General features: G+C 61.6%; 2 protein-coding genes across 4 annotated transcripts; one reads left to right on the forward strand and one right to left on the reverse strand.

Moving 5' to 3' along the window:
* The first annotated feature begins 490 nt into the window (after positions 1–490).
* On the forward strand, positions 491–13,816 carry CSRNP2 (cysteine and serine rich nuclear protein 2). 3 transcript variants are annotated; one of them, XM_072847068.1, is made up of 5 exons: positions 491–608; positions 7,659–7,914; positions 8,435–8,694; positions 9,876–10,172; positions 10,431–13,816. In XM_072847068.1, the coding sequence occupies exons 2-5, from the start codon at positions 7,764–7,766 to the stop codon at positions 11,310–11,312; spliced, it is 1,590 nt and encodes a 529-aa protein (XP_072703169.1). In that variant the 5' UTR covers positions 491–608; positions 7,659–7,763; the 3' UTR covers positions 11,313–13,816. The 3 variants fall into 3 exon arrangements, with proteins under 3 accessions (XP_072703169.1, XP_072703170.1, XP_072703171.1); XM_072847069.1 differs by lacking the exon at positions 491–608 and adding an exon at positions 5,427–5,986; XM_072847070.1 differs by lacking the exon at positions 491–608 and adding an exon at positions 5,427–5,850.
* A 323-nt stretch (positions 13,817–14,139) lies between these two features.
* LETMD1 (LETM1 domain containing 1) lies at positions 14,140–21,220 on the reverse strand. Its single transcript, XM_072847071.1, has 9 exons — positions 21,062–21,220; positions 20,286–20,437; positions 20,015–20,130; positions 19,659–19,741; positions 17,610–17,796; positions 17,386–17,487; positions 16,064–16,216; positions 15,631–15,727; positions 14,140–15,140 (listed from the first exon to the last, which is right to left on the reverse strand). The coding sequence occupies exons 1-9, from the start codon at positions 21,184–21,186 to the stop codon at positions 15,070–15,072; spliced, it is 1,086 nt and encodes a 361-aa protein (XP_072703172.1). The 5' UTR covers positions 21,187–21,220; the 3' UTR covers positions 14,140–15,069.
* Positions 21,221–21,260: the final 40 nt, after the last annotated feature.

The raw sequence follows: 21,260 nt of genomic DNA on the forward strand, positions 1-21,260 counted from the left end.
TTTTGGCCTCTTCCTGCTGTTTCCAGCCTCGCTAATCTCTTGTCTAGACTCCTCCGCCGGGCAGCTTTCGGCCACCCCCTCTCCTCCAGCGGGGTTTCCACAGAGCCCGGGGCTGTGGCCCGGAGCCCCCCCCCGTAGCGGGTTTGGGGTGCTCCCCCTGTCCCCCCATCCGCTTCAGGCCCTTCCCCAGCCCTGGAGGGGGTGAAGCCCCCACCAGGGCCCTGAGCTGGGTCCCGGCGGGGGCGGAAGGCACCGCTCCAGGCCGGGGCAGAGGGGACCGGGCCCGGCCCGCTCTCTCCCCGCCCACACACACTTCCGCACTACATTTCCCGGCGTGCCCCGCGGCCGCACCGCCCTCTCCCGCCGCCGGACTCGCTTTCCCAGCCTGCCCCGCGGCGCGGGCGGTGGCGGGCCGGGGGGCGTGTCCGTCACGTGACGCGGGGTATATAAGGGGCGGCGCAGCGCCGGCGGCCCCATTGTTGTCGGCGAGCGGCGGCGGGGCGGGTCCGCGCGGCCGCAGCCCCAGCGCGCGCCCAGCCGCCCCCGGGAGCCGCCCCCGCCCGGCCCCGCCCCGCCCCGCCGACCCCCGCCCCGCCCGTGGGGAGCCGGTGAGTGGGGGGGGGGGGTCCCGCCTCGCTGCCCCTCCCCCGCCCCGGCGGGCTGGGGGGGCCCAGGGGGGAGGGGGGGGCGGCCTCTCCCTCCTCTTGCAGCTGGGGGCCTATAGGGGATGGGGGCCCTATAGGGGATGGGGCCTTTTCCAGCTGGGGGGCTATAGAGGATGTGGGGGCCCTTATAGCTGGGGAGCCTATGGGGGATGTGGGTCTTTTCTGGCTGGGGGAGGGGGACTGTAGAGGATGCAGGGGCCTATAGGGGATGTGGGCCCCCTTCCAGCTGGAGGACCTATAGGGGATATGGGGGACCCTTGCAGCTGAGGGCCTATAGGGGATGGGGGCCTTTTCCAGCTAGGGGCCTGTAGAGGATGTGGGGGACCCTTACGGCTGTGGGCCTATAAGGGATGTAGGGGGCCCTTACTAGAGTCCTACAGAGGATGTAGGGGGGCCTTTGCAGCTGAGGCTCTGCCCTCTCCTGTGTTTTGGGGGCCTGTAAGGAATGTGGGGCACCCTTATGTTTGGGGGGGCCTATAGGGGATGTGGGGGCCCTTGCAGCTGGGGCTCTCCCTCTCCTGCACCTGGGGGGGGCTACGACGGATCTGGGGGGGCTGAGGGTCCTATGGAGGATGCAGAGTGCCCCTATAGCTGCTTCATCCTCTAGCTGGGGACCTATAGGGGGTGGGGGGGGGGCCTTGTGGGTGGGGGTCGCGTTGAGGTGGAGGCAGCGTTGGGTGGGGCCCCCACGGGGCGGTGGGAAGGAGCCGGTGATGCTGGTGGGACGCGTTGGTCTGGAGGAGGAGCCATCTTGGGGGTCCCGGTCTGGTGTCCCCGAAGGTCGTTGCAGGGGGCGGTTGCCCCCAGCGCAGGCGCTGGGAGGTGAGGAGGGGGCTGGGATGATCCCCCCTCTTGGCGGGCGCTGGTGGGACCTCCACCAGCCCGCACTGGAGAAGGTTTCTCCTTGCCCGGCCCTCGCTGCGCCGTGGCCCCGGCCCTCCTCTCCTCAGGGGCGTTGCGGTGGGAGCCGAGGTCTGCGCGGGAGCGGAGCTGACCCCGATGCTCTGGAGTCCCACCAGCTCAGGTGCCCCGTGGTCTCCTCGTGGCGTGGTGGCCAGGGCCAGCTGCCTCCAGCTGTCCTTGGCCACCATCCGGAGGGAGCCCAGGAGCACGTGTCAGGCAGCGCGTGAGGTCTTGCCCCTCTCACCCGGGTGAGAAGAGCATCCAGGAGCGAGGGTTCGGCCCAGCAACTCCACGCTCACCCTCGGGAGGAGCTGGACCAGTGGGACAACCACGGCGATGTCCTCCTACTGCTCTACCCTTGCCCTCGCCGTCAGGGTCTCCCTTGCCCTCGCCGTCAGGGTCTCCCTTGCCCTTGCCTTCAAGGTCTCCCGTGCCTTCAGGGTCTCCCTTGGCCTCGCCTTCATGGCCTCCCTCGCCTTCAGGGTCCCCCGCACCTTCAGGGTCTCCCTTGCCCCCACCTTCAGGGTCTCGCTCACCTTCAAGGTCTTTGGGTCAAGGTGTTCTGTGGAGCCACCATGTGCGATGTGGGGTGGACCCACCTTTATGACTTGCTTCTGGTGACGGGCAAAGGGACCGAGTGGGGTTTTTTGGGACCAGCCTTTTCCATAGCACCCGCCTGAACCATCCCCAGGAGGTCGGGCGGCAGCGTGGGAAGATCTGCCCACCTTCAGCAGGCACACAGAGGTGATTCGGGGCTCTAGGACAACCCGGACCCATCGCTACCGATTGCGATGCTGGTTGCATAAGCGCAGGCTCCAGCGCCGGCGGTGCTTGAGCCGTGGGAGCTGTAGCCTAGATTTATTCGTTAGCTGCGTTCGTTATCGGCAGCGTAGGAACCGAATCTTCTCCTGTTTGTCGTAAAAACCTGAAGCCGGTCGCTCGCTGAAGTGCTGGCGCTGTAAGGACCGACTCAGGCTGAACTCGGATCTCCGGCGAGCCGACCGGCCGCGACATCCCTGAAACGCAGCCCAGCAAATCCATCAACCTTCTGGCTGCGGAGGCCAACGGCCGAATCCTTTGGGAAAGCCTCCGACGACTAATTTGTAAACGAGCCGAACTGCTGAACTCTTCACGGTGGCCAAGCAGCCGTCCCGACCGTCCCGGCGGGGCGGAAATGATTTAATCCCATTTCTGGGTTCGTTGATACGAGCTTCTCCCCTAATTCCTGCCCCGGGATAACGCCTGGATTTGACGGACCACGGGCAGGGAGCGGCGTGCTCCGCGCCGGGTGCTGAGCAGGTGCAGGTGCCCCCGGATCCGACCGTTTTTGCCGGCTCCTTGTTTAATTCTGCAGTGATTATCGAGCGTGAGCTTAATTTTTTTCCCCCTCGGAGGGGAGTTTATGTGCTCCGCTGGGTCCGGCCACGTGCTTGAGTGTGCCAGACCCTTCCCAAGCGGTGCCGAACCTAAGCCCAAGCCCTTCTGCCGCCCCGGGGGGTGCCGCAGGGGCTCCCCGTCCCGCCGGCTGTCCCTGAGGAGGTGAGCTGCTTTATTTGCTCTTTGGAGGAAGTGCGGAGCGAGGGTTCGGGCTCCCTGTGGCTTTCTGTTTGCTTTCCCTCGGCGATAAACGCCCGTTTCCCCGTCCTTGGTGGGGTCGGGGTTTGCCGTACGACCCGGGGGGGTTTCGGGGCGATGGTGGGAGCTGCTTTTCCGCTTACCGGGGAGCGCTGAAGGGTGTTTTATTCCATGCGACCACAAAGCTACGGGCTTGTGGTTGCTTTCGGGGCCGGCGGCGAGCAGGGGGTGCTCGGCACCTCGGCGCGCTCCCCCCGCAACGTCACGGCGTGATGCTCTGCAGTGATGCTGCCGTGTCATCCCCGGCAATGCTAATCCTGCTGCATAATTGGTAACGAGGGAGAGAGCCGAGCTGGGGGGGCGACTGCCGGAGGGGAAGCCCCTTTTTTGGGTGGGTTTCACCCCGGGGGTGAGACATTTTCCAGTTGAAATCGCTGCCGAGAGCTGTCCTTCTCTCGGGGTGGGGGGAATACGAAATTGCAGCCTGGCTCCTTCCAGCCGCCGGCGCTGCCTCTGCACTCCAGCGTCGCCTTCCCGGGAGACGCCGAGCGCTGCAACGGAATAAAATGGGCTCCTTCGGTTATTCCTCAATTATATTTTTCTGGCTTTATCCTGCGTGCCGTGATCTGGTCTTAAATACACCCGTTATCAACCAGGATGGGGTTGGGGTGCTTCCCCGATGGCCGGTGGGCTGCTGCTTAGCCCAGGGGTCTCTCCTTGTATATTTATATATTTATTTTCTTCCTTCTTGCATATCATTCCCACCCTCTCCTCATCCGGCTGCTGAAATAATCCCACATCGCTGTATTTGACACCTCCGATACCTCGAAACCCTGGGAAGCTTTGTCAGGATCTGCTTTTGGCTCTGGCTTTTTACGGGAAACTTATTTAAACCCGGCCTCCCCCAGAAGTTGATGCTTGGGGGATGCGGTTAAAGCAGTTTGTAGAGGGGAGTAAATACGAGGAGGAAACCTTGAGCATCCTCCGAGTTAGTTGGCCCCGGAGCCCTTGATCCACGTGTGATTTTTGGGAGCCATCACAAAATCCATGGGATGCCCAGAGGATCACAAAATCCGCAGGGTGCTCACAGGGTCCCTGCCTGGTAATAACTAATTACTAATTACTCTGAATATCTGGAAATAAAACCGCTCATCACTCCAGAATTGCTATTTCGGTCTCTGCCTGGACAAGCTGCGATGGAGGAGCAGCCCGGCAGCGCATCCGACGTGGATCGAGGATCATCGGAGGCGATGCCGGAGTCACGGGCAGCGAAATGAAACTCGTTAGTGGGACCTGGACCGAGGGCGGCAGATCCGTTGGCGTCGGCAAACGAGCTTTGGGGACCACGGAGCATCCCTCACCCAGAGACGCTCCCGCCCTTCCTCCTCTTCCGGAAGCTGGGAACCAGCAAACCAGGAGCCTGGGGTTTTTTTGCAGCACGACAGCGTGAAATTACTCGTGATGATCGGGCTCGTTAATCAACTTTGGATGAGCTTCGAGCCGGCAGGTTTTCCCGATCGGATCTTGGAGTGTTGTGGCTGGACTGGCTCTGTCTCGGGAGGCTCTTTGCATCCATGGTTGCGCGAGTCCCGTCTCTCTCCTGAACCCCTCCCCGCTCCCAAAGGCAATTCCAGCAACGGCTGACACGGAAAAAAATAATATTTTTCATTGAGCTCCTTTTGGTGTGAGACTTGAGTCAAGTTTTCTCTTTCCCCGTCCCGAATCCCCTGCTTGGGGCTTTATCTCCATTTAAAAATGGAAAAAAACCTGCAAACGGTTTATTTTATTTCCCCCCGCCCCGCTCTGACTTTTACCACCATCGTTAATAGATTTTTTTTATTTTTTTTTTCCCCACCTGTGTCTTTGGTTCAGGAGGTGAGGAGGGAGGAGGAGAGGCTTTCCCTGCAGGGTGAGGCTCCCTGCCGTAGGGAGGATGCCGGCTCTTTGTCCCCTCCCTCCTTAAGCCTTCGCTTAAGCCAGATCCCAACCTCGGGGCCAAAAATCCTCGCCCTGCTGCAGAGCACGGTCCCACCCGAGGGCGAGGGGCTCCCGTCCTCCCTCGGAGAGGCTCCGGGGACTTCTCCGGGCACGCAGCCCCCGGCTCCGTGCTGGGGCTTCAGGGGCTTCTGAGCTGCCGAGCTCGCCTCTGCGCCCTGGGTATTTTCAAAAGTAGGGGGTTTATTTCAAAAAAAGGGGTAGTTTGAGCTAATAAATGAATTAAACTGGCCTTTGCATCGCACGGGGGCAGCTGCCGCCACACCGATGGAGGAGACGGAGGCGGAGGAAGAGGATGCCCGCACGGGCAGGAGAGCTTCTACCGTGGAGAAATGAGGTGAAAACTTCCTTTTCCGGCTGCCTCACCCCCTGCAGCGTCTCCCCGAGCTCCTCGCCGCTCCCGGCTCCCCGTCCTCGGCCCCAGCCGTCCCTCGGGGCAGCACCCCCGGCTGGGTGCCCGCCTTGCCGGCCTTGGCTTCTTTTTCCCCAGCTCTGGGGCAGTTTCGACCCCCCCCCCGGCGCAGCGAGTTGGTCCTTTGTAAGAAACACAATTAATACGCACCATTTAGGGTGAAAAAGACCTTTAAGATCACCGAGTCCGACATCTCCCAATGGATCCATCCAGGGAAGGATCCGGTCTCCATCCCCGGCCGGAGTTCGATGCCGCAGGTGGGGGGTGCCCACCCGGACGCCGTCGCTGATTTTCCTCGCCGTAAGCACCCGAGGGAGAGGGGTTTGGATGACATTTCGAAGATTTGCTTTGGAGGGAATGGGAGAAACCGCAGAGACTCTCCTCCTTAATTATCTTCTTCCTAAAACGAGGCCGATGAAGGTGGCGGCGCAGCCAGGTCTGATCATGGGAGACCCCTGGAGCTGGGGGGGGCTTGGCTGAGCCCCCGGGCCGAGCGTCACCGTGTCGGCAGCACCCACAGGAGCCCGACCGGGGACCTCCTGGACACGGGGCCGGGGCCGTTTTGGGGCGATGGAGGTGATAAAATAAGGGGGGGGGATTGGGGACGCGGTGCCGGGCTCAGCAGGGCAGCAATGCTCGAGCGGGTGTTTTCTGCCTCCTTTTCCCCTTGCATCACGTGCGGGATCGGTGTCGTTAAATCAGCTCCTTAATTGGGCTGACGCTTACGCTGGTTCAACAGCTGCTTTTTCCCCCCGTTTAGCAACAGGATTAAGCAATTTGCCTACAAAAAAAACACCCCCAAAAGCTGTATTTAAACCCAAGCTGCGGCGTCCACGGGCCGGGAAATCGCACCCTGCTCAGGGGCTTCACCACGGCCCCGGTGCTGCTGCGGCTTTGGCACCGGCACATCCTTTTTGGGGGAGAAGCAGCACACTGGCGTTTCCTTTTCGGCTTTAACGATGCTGGAGGTGACGCGGAGCCCGTCCCTGGGCTTTACCGGGGTGTGGGCAGTGCCTCCCGCTGCCCGTTTGCCCCCGAATCCCATCCACGGACCCTCTGACCCCCCCGAGGCCGCCACGTCCCGGGGTTCCGCAGGGTGCCGTTGGCTGACATGCTTTTTTTCGAAGCCGGTTGTTCCGTTGCCATGAGAACGGCGAGCGGAGGGAACACAAAGCGGAGAGGAGAGGAGATGAGAGGAGAGGGCACAACCGGGTGGGTGCTGGGCTCCCCGGGGGGGGACCGGCCATGCCGGGAGGCTTCCCGCTCCAGCCCAGCCCTGGGGACGGGGACGAGGGATACGCCCTGGGCTCGGTTCAAAAGCAGAAGCCGCTGGTGTTGCGGTGACCCGAAAGCATCAGGCGGACGAGGAGCGATGCTCGCTGCTCTTCCCACCCGAGGATCAGCTCCCAAAAATTCCTCACCCAAGCTGGAGCCAAGCATTTCCCGGCTTCCCATGGGCAAGCCGCCTGTTTTGGAGCACGTAGGCATTAACGAGGGGGCAGGAAAATGCCGGAGACTCTCCCAGCAAAATCCTACGAGGGCTTTTTCCCTCCCTACGGCTTGGCTGGAGCCGCCGATCCGGCATCGGTGTTGGGTGGATAACCCCTGGCGTGTCCCGAGATCGTTTTAAGCTTTAGGTTTTTTTAGCGAGGGAGTTAGTGGGAGTACCGAGCCGCCGGCAAAGGTTATTTCACGGGTGAAGCATGCGGTGGTCGGCCGTGCCGTGGCGGCACGAGCTCCTTTCATTATAAAACTGGCGTCTCCTTTTGCTTGGGGTTAATTCGGTTACAAATCAGTTTAGAACAGAAGAGTTCGGTTGGAAGGGAGCTGCAGCCATCACCCTGCCCAACCGCCTGACCCCTCCAGGGCTGCCCCACAATTAAAGGATATCATTAAATAATATTAAATAACCGCACGCAGCTTCCTCCTGCAGACCAGACGCAGGGAGGACGGGCTCGCCTCGGAGAACTGCAGTAACGCGTTGGGGATCGTGGTGGGGAGGGCAGGGATGGGGAGAAGCTGGTCTTAAGAGCCAGGGAAACCTTTCCTGGTTATCCCGAGTGATGCTGGCTTATCCGAAGTGCCGTTACTTCTTGCCTTCTCCGCAGCGACGCGCTGAGCCCGCCGGCAGCTCCAGGGGCCGGCGCCGGAAAGCTGGTGGCAAAGCGACCCCCCCTTGCCGCCCGCCGGCTCTCCATGCGAACCGCGGCCAAATGGATGCGATCGCGAGCGCCGGCCTCAAGAGGAAGTTTGAGGATGCGGACGTGGGCTCGCCAGGCTCCAACTCGGACGACGAGATCTCCAACAGCGACAGCGCTGATAGCTGCGACAGCGTCAACCCCTCCAGCTCCACCGGCTTCATACGTGAGTGGTCGGGGACGGTCGCCGTCCATGTTCCCAGCCTCCGAGCGTCTCTGCCATCGAGCACGAGGCTCCTGGATGCGGGGCTGGCTCCGCTCTTCCCCTCTTCGTCCCTTATAACCCGTTTGGGGTGATGAGGAGAGTCCCATGAGTACGGGTCGTGCCAGACCCCGGGGAATTTCAAATATTAGACCCCAATTTGGTCGCCCAAGGTCCATCCCGGACCCTTTCTCACCCCTTCCCGGCGTTCGCCCCTACTGAGATATTTTGGTGGCAGAACGGGGTGCTGCTGGTGTAGGGGCACGGGGATTGATGGGGTTGTCTAGGTGGCATCGGAGGTAAGAGCGCAGCCCGTGCGGACGCAGCCCTCGCCCAAAGCCCAAAGCTCAGGGCCACCAGCACGAGCTCGACCTGCTCCTGGGAGCAGAAAAGCCACTTTCCAGTGGGGTGGGAGGTCTTTGTGGGACTCCCCCGAGGGGTTTTTTGCTCCTAACAGCCCCTCTCTGGCTTCCCCCCGCAACAGCCACCTCCATCCTGAAGCGGCAGAAGCAGCTTCGCAGGAAGAATGTCCGCTTCGACCAAGTGACCGTCTACTACTTCGCCCGACGCCAGGGCTTCACCAGCGTCCCCAGCCAGGGCGGCAGCTCCCTGGGCATGGCCCAACGCCACAACTCCGTCCGCCGCTACACGCTCTGCGAGTTCGCCCAGGAGCAGGAGGTGAATCACCGGGAGATCCTACGGGAGCACCTCAAAGAAGAGAAACTCCACGCCAAGAAAATGAAGGTATTGCCGGGGAAGCGGGGTGTCACTGGAGAAATCCAGGCGATGCTGCAGCCGGGAAACACCTCCCTGAGCTTTGGGGGAGCTTGAGCGTAAGCCAGGTTGGAGGAGAGAGATCCAGGCTGCCATTTCACATCAGCTGGGGATAGATTTATCGCTGCTGAACGCTTCCTTTTTATTTCTTTTACCTCTTTTTTGCGTCGATGCTGCGCCCTCACACGGGGCCAGCCGGGCAGCGTCGGCCTGTGCTGGATTCGGAGCTGTCGGCCAAACCTTGCCAGGTCCGTGCCGGTAGAAATTCCAGTCTGGGAGGCGGCAGCCGGGCTGCGTCAGGGGAAGATCGGGATCTCGGGTGGCTCTGCCTGTTTTCCAGCCCGTCCCCGGGTTGGGTCCGTGCCCTCGGGCGTTGCCAGAGCCGGGCTCTGCTCAGCGGGATGCTTTGCAGAGCCTGTGATCCGAGCCTGCTTCAGGCAAAGGCATGCAAATCCAGCCTGCTGCCTCTTTATTTTCTTTATTTTTTAATTTTTTTTTTAAAAGTAGGCTTTTCCACCAGCTCCTTGGGAGGCCATGGACCTCTCCATCTGCTGCCTCCATGTGTGAGGGCTGGGGACCCCCATTTATCCTCAGTGCCAAGATTTGGGGGTATTTGAGTGCGTGGGGAGGAAGGGAGTTTGAAGGACCAGAGCAGGGAGGTGAAGGCGCGTTGCAGGATCCGGCTCTGGCCCCTCTGTTGCTTTCAAACCTCATTTTCCCTGGGGGGGATGCTCTGCAGCTCTGCTGCTGCCGCCGCTCTCCTGGGACCCTGGTATTTTCAGCAGCAGCGACCTCCTTTTATCTCACTATTTGCAGGGTGCCATAGCGGAGGGAAGATGGAAAAGGGATTCTCTGCTCTGAATTCTTTTATTATTTAATTTTTTTCCCCCTTTCTTCTCCTATAAACCACCCTGAGCCCACCCGCAGTCTGGCTGGGGGGCAATCGCACGGGGACGGCTCTGTGGGGGGCTCAGCTCGTGGCGCCGGACCCTGCTCAGTGCTGGGGGGCAAGGGAAGGCTCTGAGCCGGGTGGTGGGTGGTCGGTGGGGGACCAGGAGCGGGATGGAGGGACATACATCCTCCATCCTGCCTCATCGCCGGGGTTCGGCATCCCCCCGGCTGGGTTCTGACTCTGCCCCGCTGCCCCACAGCTCACCAAGAACGGCACGGTGGAGTCAGAGGAGGCGGACGGCCTGACGCTGGAGGACGTCTCGGACGACGACATCGATGTGGAGAACGTGGAGGTGGACGACTATTTCTTCCTGCAGCCGCTGCCCACCAAACGCCGCCGAGCTTTGCTGCGAGCCTCCGGCGTTCACCGCATCGATGCCGAGGAGAAGCAGGAGCTGCGGGCCATCCGCCTGTCCCGGGAGGAGTGCGGCTGCGACTGCCGCCTCTACTGCGACCCGGAGGCCTGCGCCTGCAGCCAGGCGGGGATTAAATGCCAGGTGAGTCGGGGAAGGAGATGCCGGTAGCAAAACCGGGTTGCCGGGGCTCGTCCTGGTGCAGGCACGCTCTCCTTGGGTGCCAGCTGCTCCTGGAGGGGCCGGGGTGCAGCTCCAGCTTGTTTTTGGGACAACTCACAGGGGGAAAAAACTCCCCCAGCTCCAAATTCCCAACGTCAGGCAGCGCCAGGATGGATTTTTAGGCTCTGGGGAGGGATCCTCTGGGATCCTGGAGCTGCCACGTCTCCATCTCCCTGCCAGGTGGATCGCATGTCCTTCCCCTGTGGCTGCTCCCGGGACGGTTGCGGTAACATGGCCGGTCGGATCGAATTCAATCCCATCCGGGTGCGGACTCACTACCTCCACACCATCATGAAGCTGGAGCTGGAGAACAAGCGCCAGGGCGGGCGGCCACAGGCGCCGGAGGAGGAGGCGGCCGCCGCTGCCGCTCACGGCTCTGCCAGCGACTGGCTGGGGCCGCAGCCAGCCGAAACGCAGGACTTCCAGGAGTTCATGGCGGAGAACGAGACGGCCGTCATGCACCTGCAAACGGCGGAAGAGTTGGAGAGGCTGAAGGCTGAGGAAGACTCCAGCAACGGCTCCGGCGTGGAGAGCTTGGGCGTTTGCATCCTGGAGGAGCCCCTGGCCGTGCCGGAGGGTTTGTGCCCGGGTCTCGCCGCCCCCATCCTCATCCAAGCCCAGTTACCTCCGGGCTCGTCCGTCCTCTGCTTCGCCGACGGCTCGGAGCAGGCGGCCTCGGCGGCGGGCGACCAGCCCTACTTGAACGATGGGCCTGTGGTCTACTACCAGGTGGAGCAGAGGCCGGTGCTGGGCGCCAAGGGCGAGAGCAGCCTGGCGGAGCTGCCGGCACCGTCCTCCTGCCCGGGTGAGAAGGACCTCGGCGTCCTCCCCGTCCCCGTGGTGACTTGCAGCCGAGCCGGCGCTGCTGCGACCAAGGGGGAAGCATCCAAAAATCCTCCCTCGTCCCCGGAGGCCGCGCCGTCCTCCGAGGGCTGCCGAGCCACGGCCGCTCCCCGCTGCCCGTGCTCCCCGTCCCCCGTGCCACCGGAGCAAGCCCCGGAGCGGGCGCACGAGCCACCCTCCGCCGAGGAGCGCTCGCTGGGGCCCGTCCTGCCTGTGTGAGCAGCCCCGCCCCCCCCTCAGCACTCCTTTATTTATTGACAATAATATTTTATGGACCGGCAGCGGCCACTGGTGGTTATTTAATTGTGCGGGGGAGTGGGGGAGAGCGGGGGCTGCTTTGTACAGAGGATTTTAAACGGCGTCCCCTCGCCCGGTGCCAGGAGCCTTTCGCTTGCCCGGCAGAGACGGTTTTTGCGGCTTGGCCGATGCCAGCAGCCGCTTGGTTGCCGCCTGTGCGCCGGGACACGCCGGATCCGGAGCCTCCTGCTTCCCGTGGCAGCTCCTTCCCGTCCTCCTCCCCCTGAGCTGCTCCCACCGCAGCCCCTGCCCTCCAGGCTGCCGGGAGACCTCTGCCCTCTTTGGTTTTTAATGAAAAAAGACCTTTTTTTCTTTTTTTCTTTTTCCTTTTTCCTTTAATGAATGTTTACCGGGCTGTGTCACAACCCAGCGCCTCCGAGTGCTGCTCCAGCCCCTTCCCCATGGCACTGCCCTACCAGCCACCGCAGCCGCCATGAGGGGCCAGGATGGATCAGGAAGGACCCGGAGCCGTCGGGGAGGCTCTCATTGCACAAGAGGGGGCAAGACCGTGGCCCGCAAACCCTCCTACAAAATTTGGGGGGGTTTTAACCACCTGATTATGAAGAGTTTGAGCCCTTCGTGGCTGCGGCACGGCCGTGACGGGGAACCGTGTCCATCCCCGTGCTCCACGCCAGCTTCAAGGAACGGTCAAGGAGCTGCCACATCCCCCAGCCAGGCAGTAAAAGCACTTTCCACCCTCCTGGCCACCCTCCCGGCTCCCCCAGCACTGGGACCAGGCCCCCCCTTTGCCTCCTGCTGAAACCGGCCCTGCTGAAGGTCTCTGCGCTGCGTCTCGAGGGGCAGGACCCGGGGGGGGACACACACACACACTTCTCCGAGCTCCCCTTCCCTCTCTCCAGCGGCTTTAACCTCCGCCCTCGCTCCAGCCTTGCCCCGGCCGAGGGGAAGCGTCTCCCCTCCGTCCCCCGCCGTTTATCGGACTCCGGATAAGCAAATCCAGTCTTTTAAAGGAGAGAATTGGGAGGAGAGGGGGGAGCAAAGAGCCCCCGATGCCCACGAGCTTCCTCTGCCGGAGGGTTCCATCCAATACAGCCCCGCAGCTGCCGCCCTCGCTTCGCCTTGGAAAACAACCCCGGAGCTGCTCGCAGGGGACGCTGCTCCCAAGGGAAATGTCCCAGCTGGAGAGCAGGGAAACTGGGGGGGTAAAACTGTGGTCTGACGAAGTGCTTGAATTGTTTTGGCGGGGGTTGTTGTGGTTTAAGGCTCTTCTTGTGCTCCTGGCGGTCGCTTCCCTCTGCCGAAAGGCGTTTAAAGGGGTTTAAAACCCCTTTGCTGCTCTCGCCGCCTCGGCGAGCCGTTCCAACCGAGCCTTAAGCCTGGCAAAGCGGCTCTTCCCCGTCCCCTCCCGCCCTGCCGGGACCAAGCCCCCGGGGACGCTGTCCCCTTCTCCCAGGGCAGAGCAGAGGGGAAGGGGCTGGTTTCCAAAGCGGGGGCTCGGGGCGCGTTACCCGGCCGGCGCCGATCCCAGCGGCAGCTCGCCCTGCCCTCAGCCGGCACCCAAGGGCTAGATTCCCGCTCGCCGTTGGGGAGGAACAAAGCCTTATCCCTCGTTGGGCGCTTCGCCGGTGGCGTCCCCGCGTCCCTTCGCCAGCCACCGTGCCGGCGCCGCTTTGGCCACGGGAGTTTTTTCAGCTCCCGCACGAAACGGAGCAACTCCGAGCTGCAAAAACGGAGCAAATGGTGACACTTGAATGGGTTAAAGTCTTTCTTTTCCCCCTTTTTTTGTTTTCAACGGACTCCGCGCTCCCTCCCCAGCTCTGTGTCCCGGCCCTCGGCCACCACAGCCAGGTGAGGACCCGCTCAAGCCAGGACGCGGCTCGTTAGGTGACTCGTTAGGCGAGCTCGGAGGCTCCGTCACCCAACAGAATGAATCCTAAGACGCTGGTTAGGATGGGTGCTTTCACAATAAGCAAAGAACTAATAGGATTTATTCTATTTTTACAAAGATAACTATGCTGTTAATAGTGCAATGAAAGTGCATTTCTGCCTTTTATTATTATTTTTTGGGGGTTTTGGTTGGTTTAAACGTACTCACTGACACTAACGCTGGTTCCGCGCTGGCTCCTGCTCGATTCATCGCCGTGTAAGAAACCAAACACCCGTCTCCTCTCTGGTGCTACCGAGCTGCTGCGGGAGCCGTGTTGCTATCGCACCGCCGAAATCCAGGCGTCCCCCGGCTCCCCGTCCTACTTAAACAGTGACTCTGCGACTCCTAAACCTCCCCGTCTCACACTGTCTACAGGTGGCTTTTTATTTTTAATTTTCCAGTGTGATTCCAAAGCTTGTCCTCCGCCTTTTTGTTTTGTTTTGGTTTTTTTCCAGCCTTTTCTGTTCTTTTTCCTGGTGATAATGCTGTATTTAAAGAGAATATTTAAGTGTAAAAATAAAAGAAATGCTCAAACTTGCACGGCGAGTTGCATCTTAAAGGGGATTAAACCCACTCCGGTGAATTCCTCTTAGTGGGGGTCTCAAATTCCTGCAAAAATAGCGAGGGCAGGGGCTTAGGGGAAGGGTTTTCTTCGCCAAGAGGTGAGGGAGGAGCTCAGAGCTGGCCTGGAGCACAGCTGGGTGATTTCTACCCCTTTTATACCTGAATAATGCTTAAAAAAGGAAATATTGCAGGTGTTAGCGTGCCCCGTCCATGGGTGGAGGAGCTGGTGGTGGGACACGGAGTATTTCACGGCGCAGGAGGCAGGTAGGGGCCTCCAGAGAGACGCTCGAGCCGCTCGCTTGCTTTTGTCTTTAATAAAACACTTAAAGTTGGTTTGAACTCACTCGACAGCCGGACGTTTCTCATGCAGTGACGGGGCGAGGTGAGACACGGAGGCTTTTAACCCCTTAACGCAGCCTGCAGCGGGGAGCTGCCGCTAAAGCCCCCGCAGCCGCCTCCGCCGAGCCGAAAGCGCAGGGCTAAGATCTAATTAGGCAGGACTTGACGAACGCAGCTGAAGGCGTCGGTGCGGTTCAGCGCTGCCTTTTAACTCCCATTTGTGTCGGCAGCGGCGTTTCCAGCCCTAGCATCCTCCCTCCATCAGCCAGCGCCGGCGGCGAGGGCTCCCCGGGCGAGGGGCTGTGACGGGGATGCTCCGGGAGGCAGCCGCAGCCCAACAAAAGCATGGGAACCTCCCCTGAGGCTCCCAGTAAGGTTGCATGGGGATTTGGGGTCTTTTCTTAACCCCTCAGGGAGATTTTTATATTTAAGACTGCTCAGTGGAGTAAAGAAACTAAGTGAAACCTTCTGTGCAAGGCAAAACCCAAGCTGAACGGAGCCCGCTACTACGAGATACTAAGGGAAGCGTCCACAGGCAGCGGAGACGCTCGTTCTCCCCTCCCGTAATTAAAGTGACGCAGTTTAAGAGCTGTAACAGTGAAGCCGCCTCCTCCGACGGAGCGATGGCAGGGATGGGGCTCAGCCCCGCGGCATCGCCAGCCCGCTCCGACAGCACGAAGGGAAAGAGAAGAGCCGGCGCCGGCACAAACCTCCAGCGCAGGAGGGAGGGAATCGCGTCTTCGCCCCCGCGGCCGCATCGGGGCCCCTCTCGCCGACTCTGGGCTGTGGTTTCACATCACCGAAAGGCGGTTTTGCGGCGCCAGGCTGGGAATCACCAAGTCGGCGCACGATGCCAGGGGTGAGGGCGCGCAGCCGGCGGCTCGGCCGTCACTCCTTGGCCCTGACGTAGTTGAGGGACAGCAGGACCATGCTGTTCGCCAGAAGCGAAGCTTCAGAAGCTGAAAAAATACGAAAGCGGGGTCAGAGCAGCGCTGCTGCGGAACAACCACTCCAAACGTGCTCGCCCCAAGCTGCCGGTGGGCACCGGAGGCTGCGGGGCTCCCCCTCGCCCCCGGCCCCTCTCTCCAGGGGCTTTTTCGTCTGCTCTGGGTCCCCCATTTCCCTCCCGCTCCCATTTTGCTTCCCCCGGTGCTGCTGCGGGGCTCGAATCTGCCACCACGAGGTCTGTGGGACAGGGACACCCGGGCACAGGCTGTCCCTTGCGGGTATTTAACATGGACACATCCCCGGAGAGAGCCAGCACACTCCGCCGCGTCCTCCTCTGAGGGACAAGGCCCCGGGGGATCGACGGGGCAGCCCAGAGGGGAATAAAGCCACTGTTTACCCCAAATTTCCCCGGAGCCGACGCTCCCTGTGCCCAGAGAAACCTGAGAGGTTCCCAGGCCCCCCTGCCCCACCAGGCAGGAGCTGCCCCTCGGCCGCCGTTACCTTGCAGCTTGCAGGAGAGCCCCAGCCACTGCTCCAGCCACGCTCTGCACTCAGACATGCCGAGATGAGTGGAGTTCAGGCCACGGAGGTAACAAGCCTGCGGAGAAGGGGAGAGGAAAAAAAAAATACGGACACGTTCAGGGTCGGGCACTCCAGGTCACACAAAACACCGGGGATCGCGCCGAGATCCTTCCTCGGCGTGAAGCGGAGCTGAGCAATGGTGAACCGTGCCCCGTGGTGTCCCAGCGTGGTCCCAGCACGGAAAATGGGCTCAGAAAATGCCTTCCCGGAGCAGAGCGGCCGCAATCCGCCTCGCGGTGGGTCTGGAGGAACGTGCTGTGCCCCGACGCAGCTCTGCTAACGATGGGAATGGCCGGGATGACGCAACCCCAGGGTAAAGCAGCCGGCGCGGGGCTGGAGGAGGCGTCCTCACCGCTTTCAGCTCCTCCTCGGATAGCTGGCCCAAGCCCAGGCGCAGCATGGCGCGGTCCAGGTGCCGGATCTCCAAGACGTGGCTCCGCAGGCGATGCCTCAGGAAAAAGGCCGGCAAGTGGGTGGTGAGAAACAGGACCTGGCTCAGGGCTTTCTGAGAGAGAAAACAAGGGCAGGGTCACCGGTGAGGGTGTCTGACCCCTACAAAAATGGGTCTCCGACCCATTCAGGCACAACTTAAATCAGACAAAGCCTCTCCCGTTCCAGACATGCCCCATATTTTGTTCCCTTTTAATTATCTGGCTAATTGTCCTACCCATGCTGAAACCCTGAGCCGCCCCTGGCAGTTCTCGTTACGCCCAGCTCGGCTGCCTGGCCCAGCGAGCAGAGCAGGGAGTGGGTGTCCAGAGACACGAGCTCTGCCCTGGGCTGGACACGGGTGTCTGGGGCGAGTTTGGGTGTGTGGGATGGCGCAGATGTGGCCCATGGTCCCACCGAGCCAGGGACCTACAGCAAGGACGGACAAACAGTCTTGTTCTGGGGCTGTTTTCACAGAATCAGAGAATGGTTTGGGCGGGAAGGGACCTTTAAAGCTCATCCAGTCCGACCCCCCTGCCACGAGCAGGGACAGCTTCAACCAGAGCAGGTTGCTCCGAGCCCCGTCCAGCCTGGCCTTGAATGTTTCCAGGGATGGGGCATGCACCCCCTCTCTGGGCAACCTGGGCCAGTGCCTCACCACCCTCAACGTAAAAATTTCTTCCCAATATCTAGTGTGAATCTACTTTCTTTTAGTTTAAAACCGTTACCCCTCGTCCTATCGCTACACCCCTGGATAGAGTCCCTCCCCATCTTTCCTGGAGCCCCCTCTATACACCGAAAGGCCGCAATAAGGTCTCCCCGCAGCCTTCTCTTCTCCAGGCTGAACAACCCCAGCTCTCAGCCTGTCCTTATAGCAGAGGTGCTCCAGCCCTCGCATCATTTCTGTGGCCTCCTCTGGACCCGCTCCAACAGGTCCGTGTCCTTCTCACGTTGGGGGCCCGCAAGCTGGACGCAGTGCTCCGGGGGATGTCACCAGAGCGCGGCAGAGGGGCAGGATCCCTTCCCTCGACCTGCTGGCCACGCTGCTTTGGATGCAGCCCAGGAGACGGTTGGCTTGCTGGGCTGCCAGCGCACGTTGCCGGCTCACGTCCAGCTTTTCATCCACAACTGGACTGGTTTTAGGACACAACACCCTGTTTGGGGCACAGCTGAGTTGATTAGCACCGCGGCGCTCTTTGGCAAGAGCCAGCTCTGAGCTGCTGGCAGGAGAAAAGCCGCACTCACCACGTGAGACACCTGAAGCTTGTTCAGACCCAGCGGAGATCCCGAAAACAAACTTCTCACAGCGTAGAGTTCGGCCACGCGCGGCTGGGAACCTCGCTGCACCTGAAAGGGCCACGGAGTGCGTTGCCGACACCTCCCACAGGCATTCATCACCACCAGGCAGGGCCGAGGCGGCAGCAGCGGCACAGGCAGGACGGGTGATACCGGCTGCGGCGTTGACGTACCTCAGCACAGAGCTCCTGCAGGCGTTTTTGGAGCTGCGGCTCCGGCAGGGAACGCGCTGCCAGGGCTAAACTCTCCACCACATCTGGATACGAGTCTCTCCGGATGGCGTCGTAGGCGTCCAGGAACTCAACCTGCTGGTTCGGGGTCCAGAAGTAGCGGATCAGGAGCTGACGTGGGAAGAAATACCTTGGAGAGAAGAGGAGAGAGGGATTCAGGGAGGAAAACCGCACGCACGAGCTGGGGCAGTCGGATTTTGTGCCGCTGGAAAGAGGCGCAAGCAACGTCCTGCGCTGGGGCAGAACGTCTCGCCCCTAGGAGCTGTGGATGTTGGCTCCTCCAAAGGGGCGAGCTTGGGAATCACAGAATCGTTTAGGTTGCAAAAAGACCTTTAAGATCATTGAGCCCAACCGTTAACCCAGCACTGCCAAGGCCACCACTACACCATGGCCCTCAGCACCACATCCACACGGCTTTTAAATACCCCCAGGGACGGTGACTCCACCACTTCCCTGAGCAGTCCGTTCCAGTGCTTGACACGCTTTTCAGTGAAGAAATGTTTCCTTATATCCAGTCTAAACCTCCCCTGGCACAACTTGAGGCTGTTTCCTCTCATCCTTCCCCAGGTCCTTCAGCCGCTCCCCATCAGCCTTGTGCTCCAGACCCTTCCCCAGCTCCGTTGCCCTTCTCTGGACACGCTCCAGCCCCTCCATGTCTCTCTTGGAGTGAGGGGCCCAACACTGAACACAGCATTCGAGGTGCGGCCTCACCAGTGCCCAGTACAGGGGCACGATCACTGCCCTGCTCCTGCTGGCCACGCTATTCCTGATACAAGCCAGGATGCTGTTGGCCTTCTTGGCCACCTGGGCACACTGCTGGCTCATGTTCAGCTGGCTGTTGACCAACACCCCCAGGTCCTTTTCCGCCGGGCACTTTCCAGCCGCTCTTCCCCACGCCTGCAGCGTTGCATGGGGCTGCTGTGACCCAAGTGCAGGACCCAACACTTGGCCTTGTTAAACCTCACACAGTTGACCTCAGCCCATGGATCCAGCCTGACCAGATCCCTCTGCAGAGCCTCCCTGCCCTCAAGAGATCGACATCCCGCACAACATGGCGTCATCTCCAAACTGTCCGAGGGTCACTCGATCCCCTCGCCCAGACCGTTCAGATATTAAAGAGAACCGGCCCAGCACCGAGCCCTGGGGAACACGGCTGGCGAGCGGCCGCCACTGCCTCCAGCTCCCTCCACCGCCACGCTCCAGGCCGGCCACCAGCCAGATCTTTACCCAAAGAAACGCACGCCTGTCTAAGCCATGAGCAGCCAGTTTCTCCAGGAGAACGCTGTGGGAAACCGTGTCATGAATGAATCAATCAGATCTGAGACAGTGAACAACATCCACTGCCTTCCCCTCCTCCACTAAGCCAGTCACCTTATCAGAGAAGGAGATTTGCTCCTCCAAAGGCCGAGGAGAGCTCAGGAAGGAGCGCTCCAGGCAATCGGATCGCTGCCAGGCCCGGCTGGAGCTTCTCCGCTGCAGCCGACGCTTGACACAACACAGAGATCGCCACCCTGCGCCATTTTACACAGCGGGGCTCTCACCCACCTGCAGGACACGAAAACCAGGGAGCAGATTTGAAAAATCCAGGGGTTTAGCCCGGATTTAGCCACAGCAGCAGGACAGCTGGCAGGGAGAGGGACGTTCGAAGCGCTCCAGAGGCAGCTGGGAGGGAATTGTGCAAGGAGGTTTCTCCAGCCAAGCACGCACAGGGCTGTTCCCTGCGTGCCAGGGATTATTTCTCCGTGTTAGAAACAGGGAGCCGGGCGGGTTGCTGGCACGCAGGAGCCGGTATTGCGAAACGATCGCTGGGCTCATCAGCTACGGGTATTTTTTATTACAGCGAGAGGTGGAGGGAGGAAGGGAGACTGGCTGGCTGGATTTATAACTAAAAAAAAAAAAACAGTCCCACAAAATTTAAGATATTGGCATCAAGGAGCCCAAAGATCGGGGCCGCAGCCGAGCCCCGGCGATCACCACGACGCTGGTACTCACATCAGGACGATGACCAAGAAGTTGGCGAAGGGCGGGATGGCGATAACTCCGATGGGAATGGCCTTGATCACGTCCCTGCGAAACTGCCTCCGAAATTAGAGAGAGAATCAGGATCTGACGCCAAACTCGCAAAATTCCCTCAAAATTAACAGCCCCGGCCCCGGCCGCAGCTTCCAAACCCTGTTTTTAGGCAGGGAACGCGCCTCACCCGGAGGAACCGGCCTCTCCAACTCCCTGCCGAAGCCCCGCACACAAACTCAAGCCCCTTTTCGTGGGGAGGAAACGTCCCCGGCGGCAGCAGGGAGGCAGAGCTGGGCATCGCGGCACCGAAACGCGTCCCGAGCGCCGCGCCGTACCTGCCGCAGCCGCTCCATCTCTCGGTAGGGAAGCTGCTGAACGCTCAATCTCTGATGGGACATTTTAGATTTGATTTTTCTTATTTCTTTGACTTCCAGGAAGAGCGCTTGGATTCCTGCCGAAACAGAGAGCACCTTCAGGTCCCCAATTCCCGGGCAAACACCTCCAGCGACGCGGTTTTTAGCCCCGGGGAGGGAACGGGCAGCGCGTTTCCAGCTGCCTCCGTTCTCCCCAGAGAAGCAGAAACGTCCCCTCCTCCCTGGGACCCACCTTTCGTGAAAGTCGCGTACAGCACGTAGAAACGGGGAAAGGTCCTTTCCAAAAACCTCTCGTACCTCCCGTTGATGCGCTTCGCTTTCGACACCAGGGCGGCGAGGACGGACCTGGAGCCGGCTTTGGTGGAGAGGCAGCACCCCGGGGACCTGCAGCGAAACCCCCCCGCACCCCACCCCGATTATTTCTGTCAGTGTTTCAAGGAAAAGGCTCCGAGGAAAGCGGCGGTCGGCGCGGAGAGAGGCGGGATGCTGGGCTGCGGGAATCCCGAAGCCCCCCGAGAGGGGACAGGGCGCTGGGACCCCCCCTGCCCCGCACGGGCAGCCCTGGCCAGCCCAGGTGGCCGCTTGAGACAGGGCTCGGGGCCACGGCCGGGGCCGGGGCGGGCAGCACGGGGGGTGGGGATCGGGACCAGGGCCGGGGAGGGTTGGGGGGTCCCCCAGTGCCTGGGGGGCTGTGCTGGGCGCTGGGGGGTCAAGGCGGCACAGGCAGGGCGGGGGGCAGGGTCGGTAACGGGGGCCGCGCCTGGCGCTGGGGAGACGGCGGGGAGCTCAGGGTGGCACCGAGGGGGAACGACGCCACGGTAAGTAACGGGGCGGGGGTCGCGGGGAATGGGGGACCGGGGGGCCATGGCCAGTACCGGGGATGCACCGGGGGAGGACAAGGCCGGTCACTGGGCGGGGAGGCTGTGGCCGGTAGCTGGGGCTGGGGGCTATGGCGGGGCCGGGGGGCGATGGCCGGCCGCGGGGGAGGGGGGGGGTGTCCCCGCTCACCTCGGCGCCGCCCGGCCGGGGCGCGGCTCCAGCAGCCCCCGGGAGCGGCTCAGGCCGGCGGCGGGGCCGGGCCCGGGGCCGAGGCGCCAGAGCGGCCCGCGGCAGCCGGCCCTGGACAGCGCCATCTTGGCGGGTCACCGCGCGGGGCCAAAGGGCGAAGGTCACGGGGGGGGGGGGTAGGAGGCGGAGAGTGAGAGAG

Source organism: Ciconia boyciana, chromosome 27 (genome assembly GCF_034638445.1).
Source record: "Ciconia boyciana chromosome 27, ASM3463844v1, whole genome shotgun sequence".
NCBI classification, from domain to species: domain Eukaryota; kingdom Metazoa; phylum Chordata; class Aves; order Ciconiiformes; family Ciconiidae; genus Ciconia; species Ciconia boyciana.

What these genes read in the sequence shown, in the direction of transcription:
- CSRNP2 (XM_072847068.1), top strand. Translation starts at nt 7,764, where the DNA reads ATGGATGCGATCGCGAGCGCCGGCCTCAAGAGGAAGTTTGAGGATGCG. An exon ending in TCCACGCCAAGAAAATGAAG is followed by an intron (nt 8,695 to 9,875) that starts GTATTGCCGGGG and finishes GCTGCCCCACAG; the next exon opens with CTCACCAAGAACGGCACGGT. An exon ending in AGGCGGGGATTAAATGCCAG is followed by an intron (nt 10,173 to 10,430) that starts GTGAGTCGGGGA and finishes TCTCCCTGCCAG; the next exon opens with GTGGATCGCATGTCCTTCCC.
- LETMD1 (XM_072847071.1), bottom strand. Translation starts at nt 21,186, where the DNA reads ATGGCGCTGTCCAGGGCCGGCTGCCGCGGGCCGCTCTGGCGCCTCGGC. An exon ending in CCCGGCCGGGCGGCGCCGAG is followed by an intron (nt 20,438 to 21,061) that starts GTGAGCGGGGAC and finishes GTTTCGCTGCAG; the next exon opens with GTCCCCGGGGTGCTGCCTCT. An exon ending in AGATGGAGCGGCTGCGGCAG is followed by an intron (nt 19,742 to 20,014) that starts GTACGGCGCGGC and finishes TTTCGGAGGCAG; the next exon opens with TTTCGCAGGGACGTGATCAA.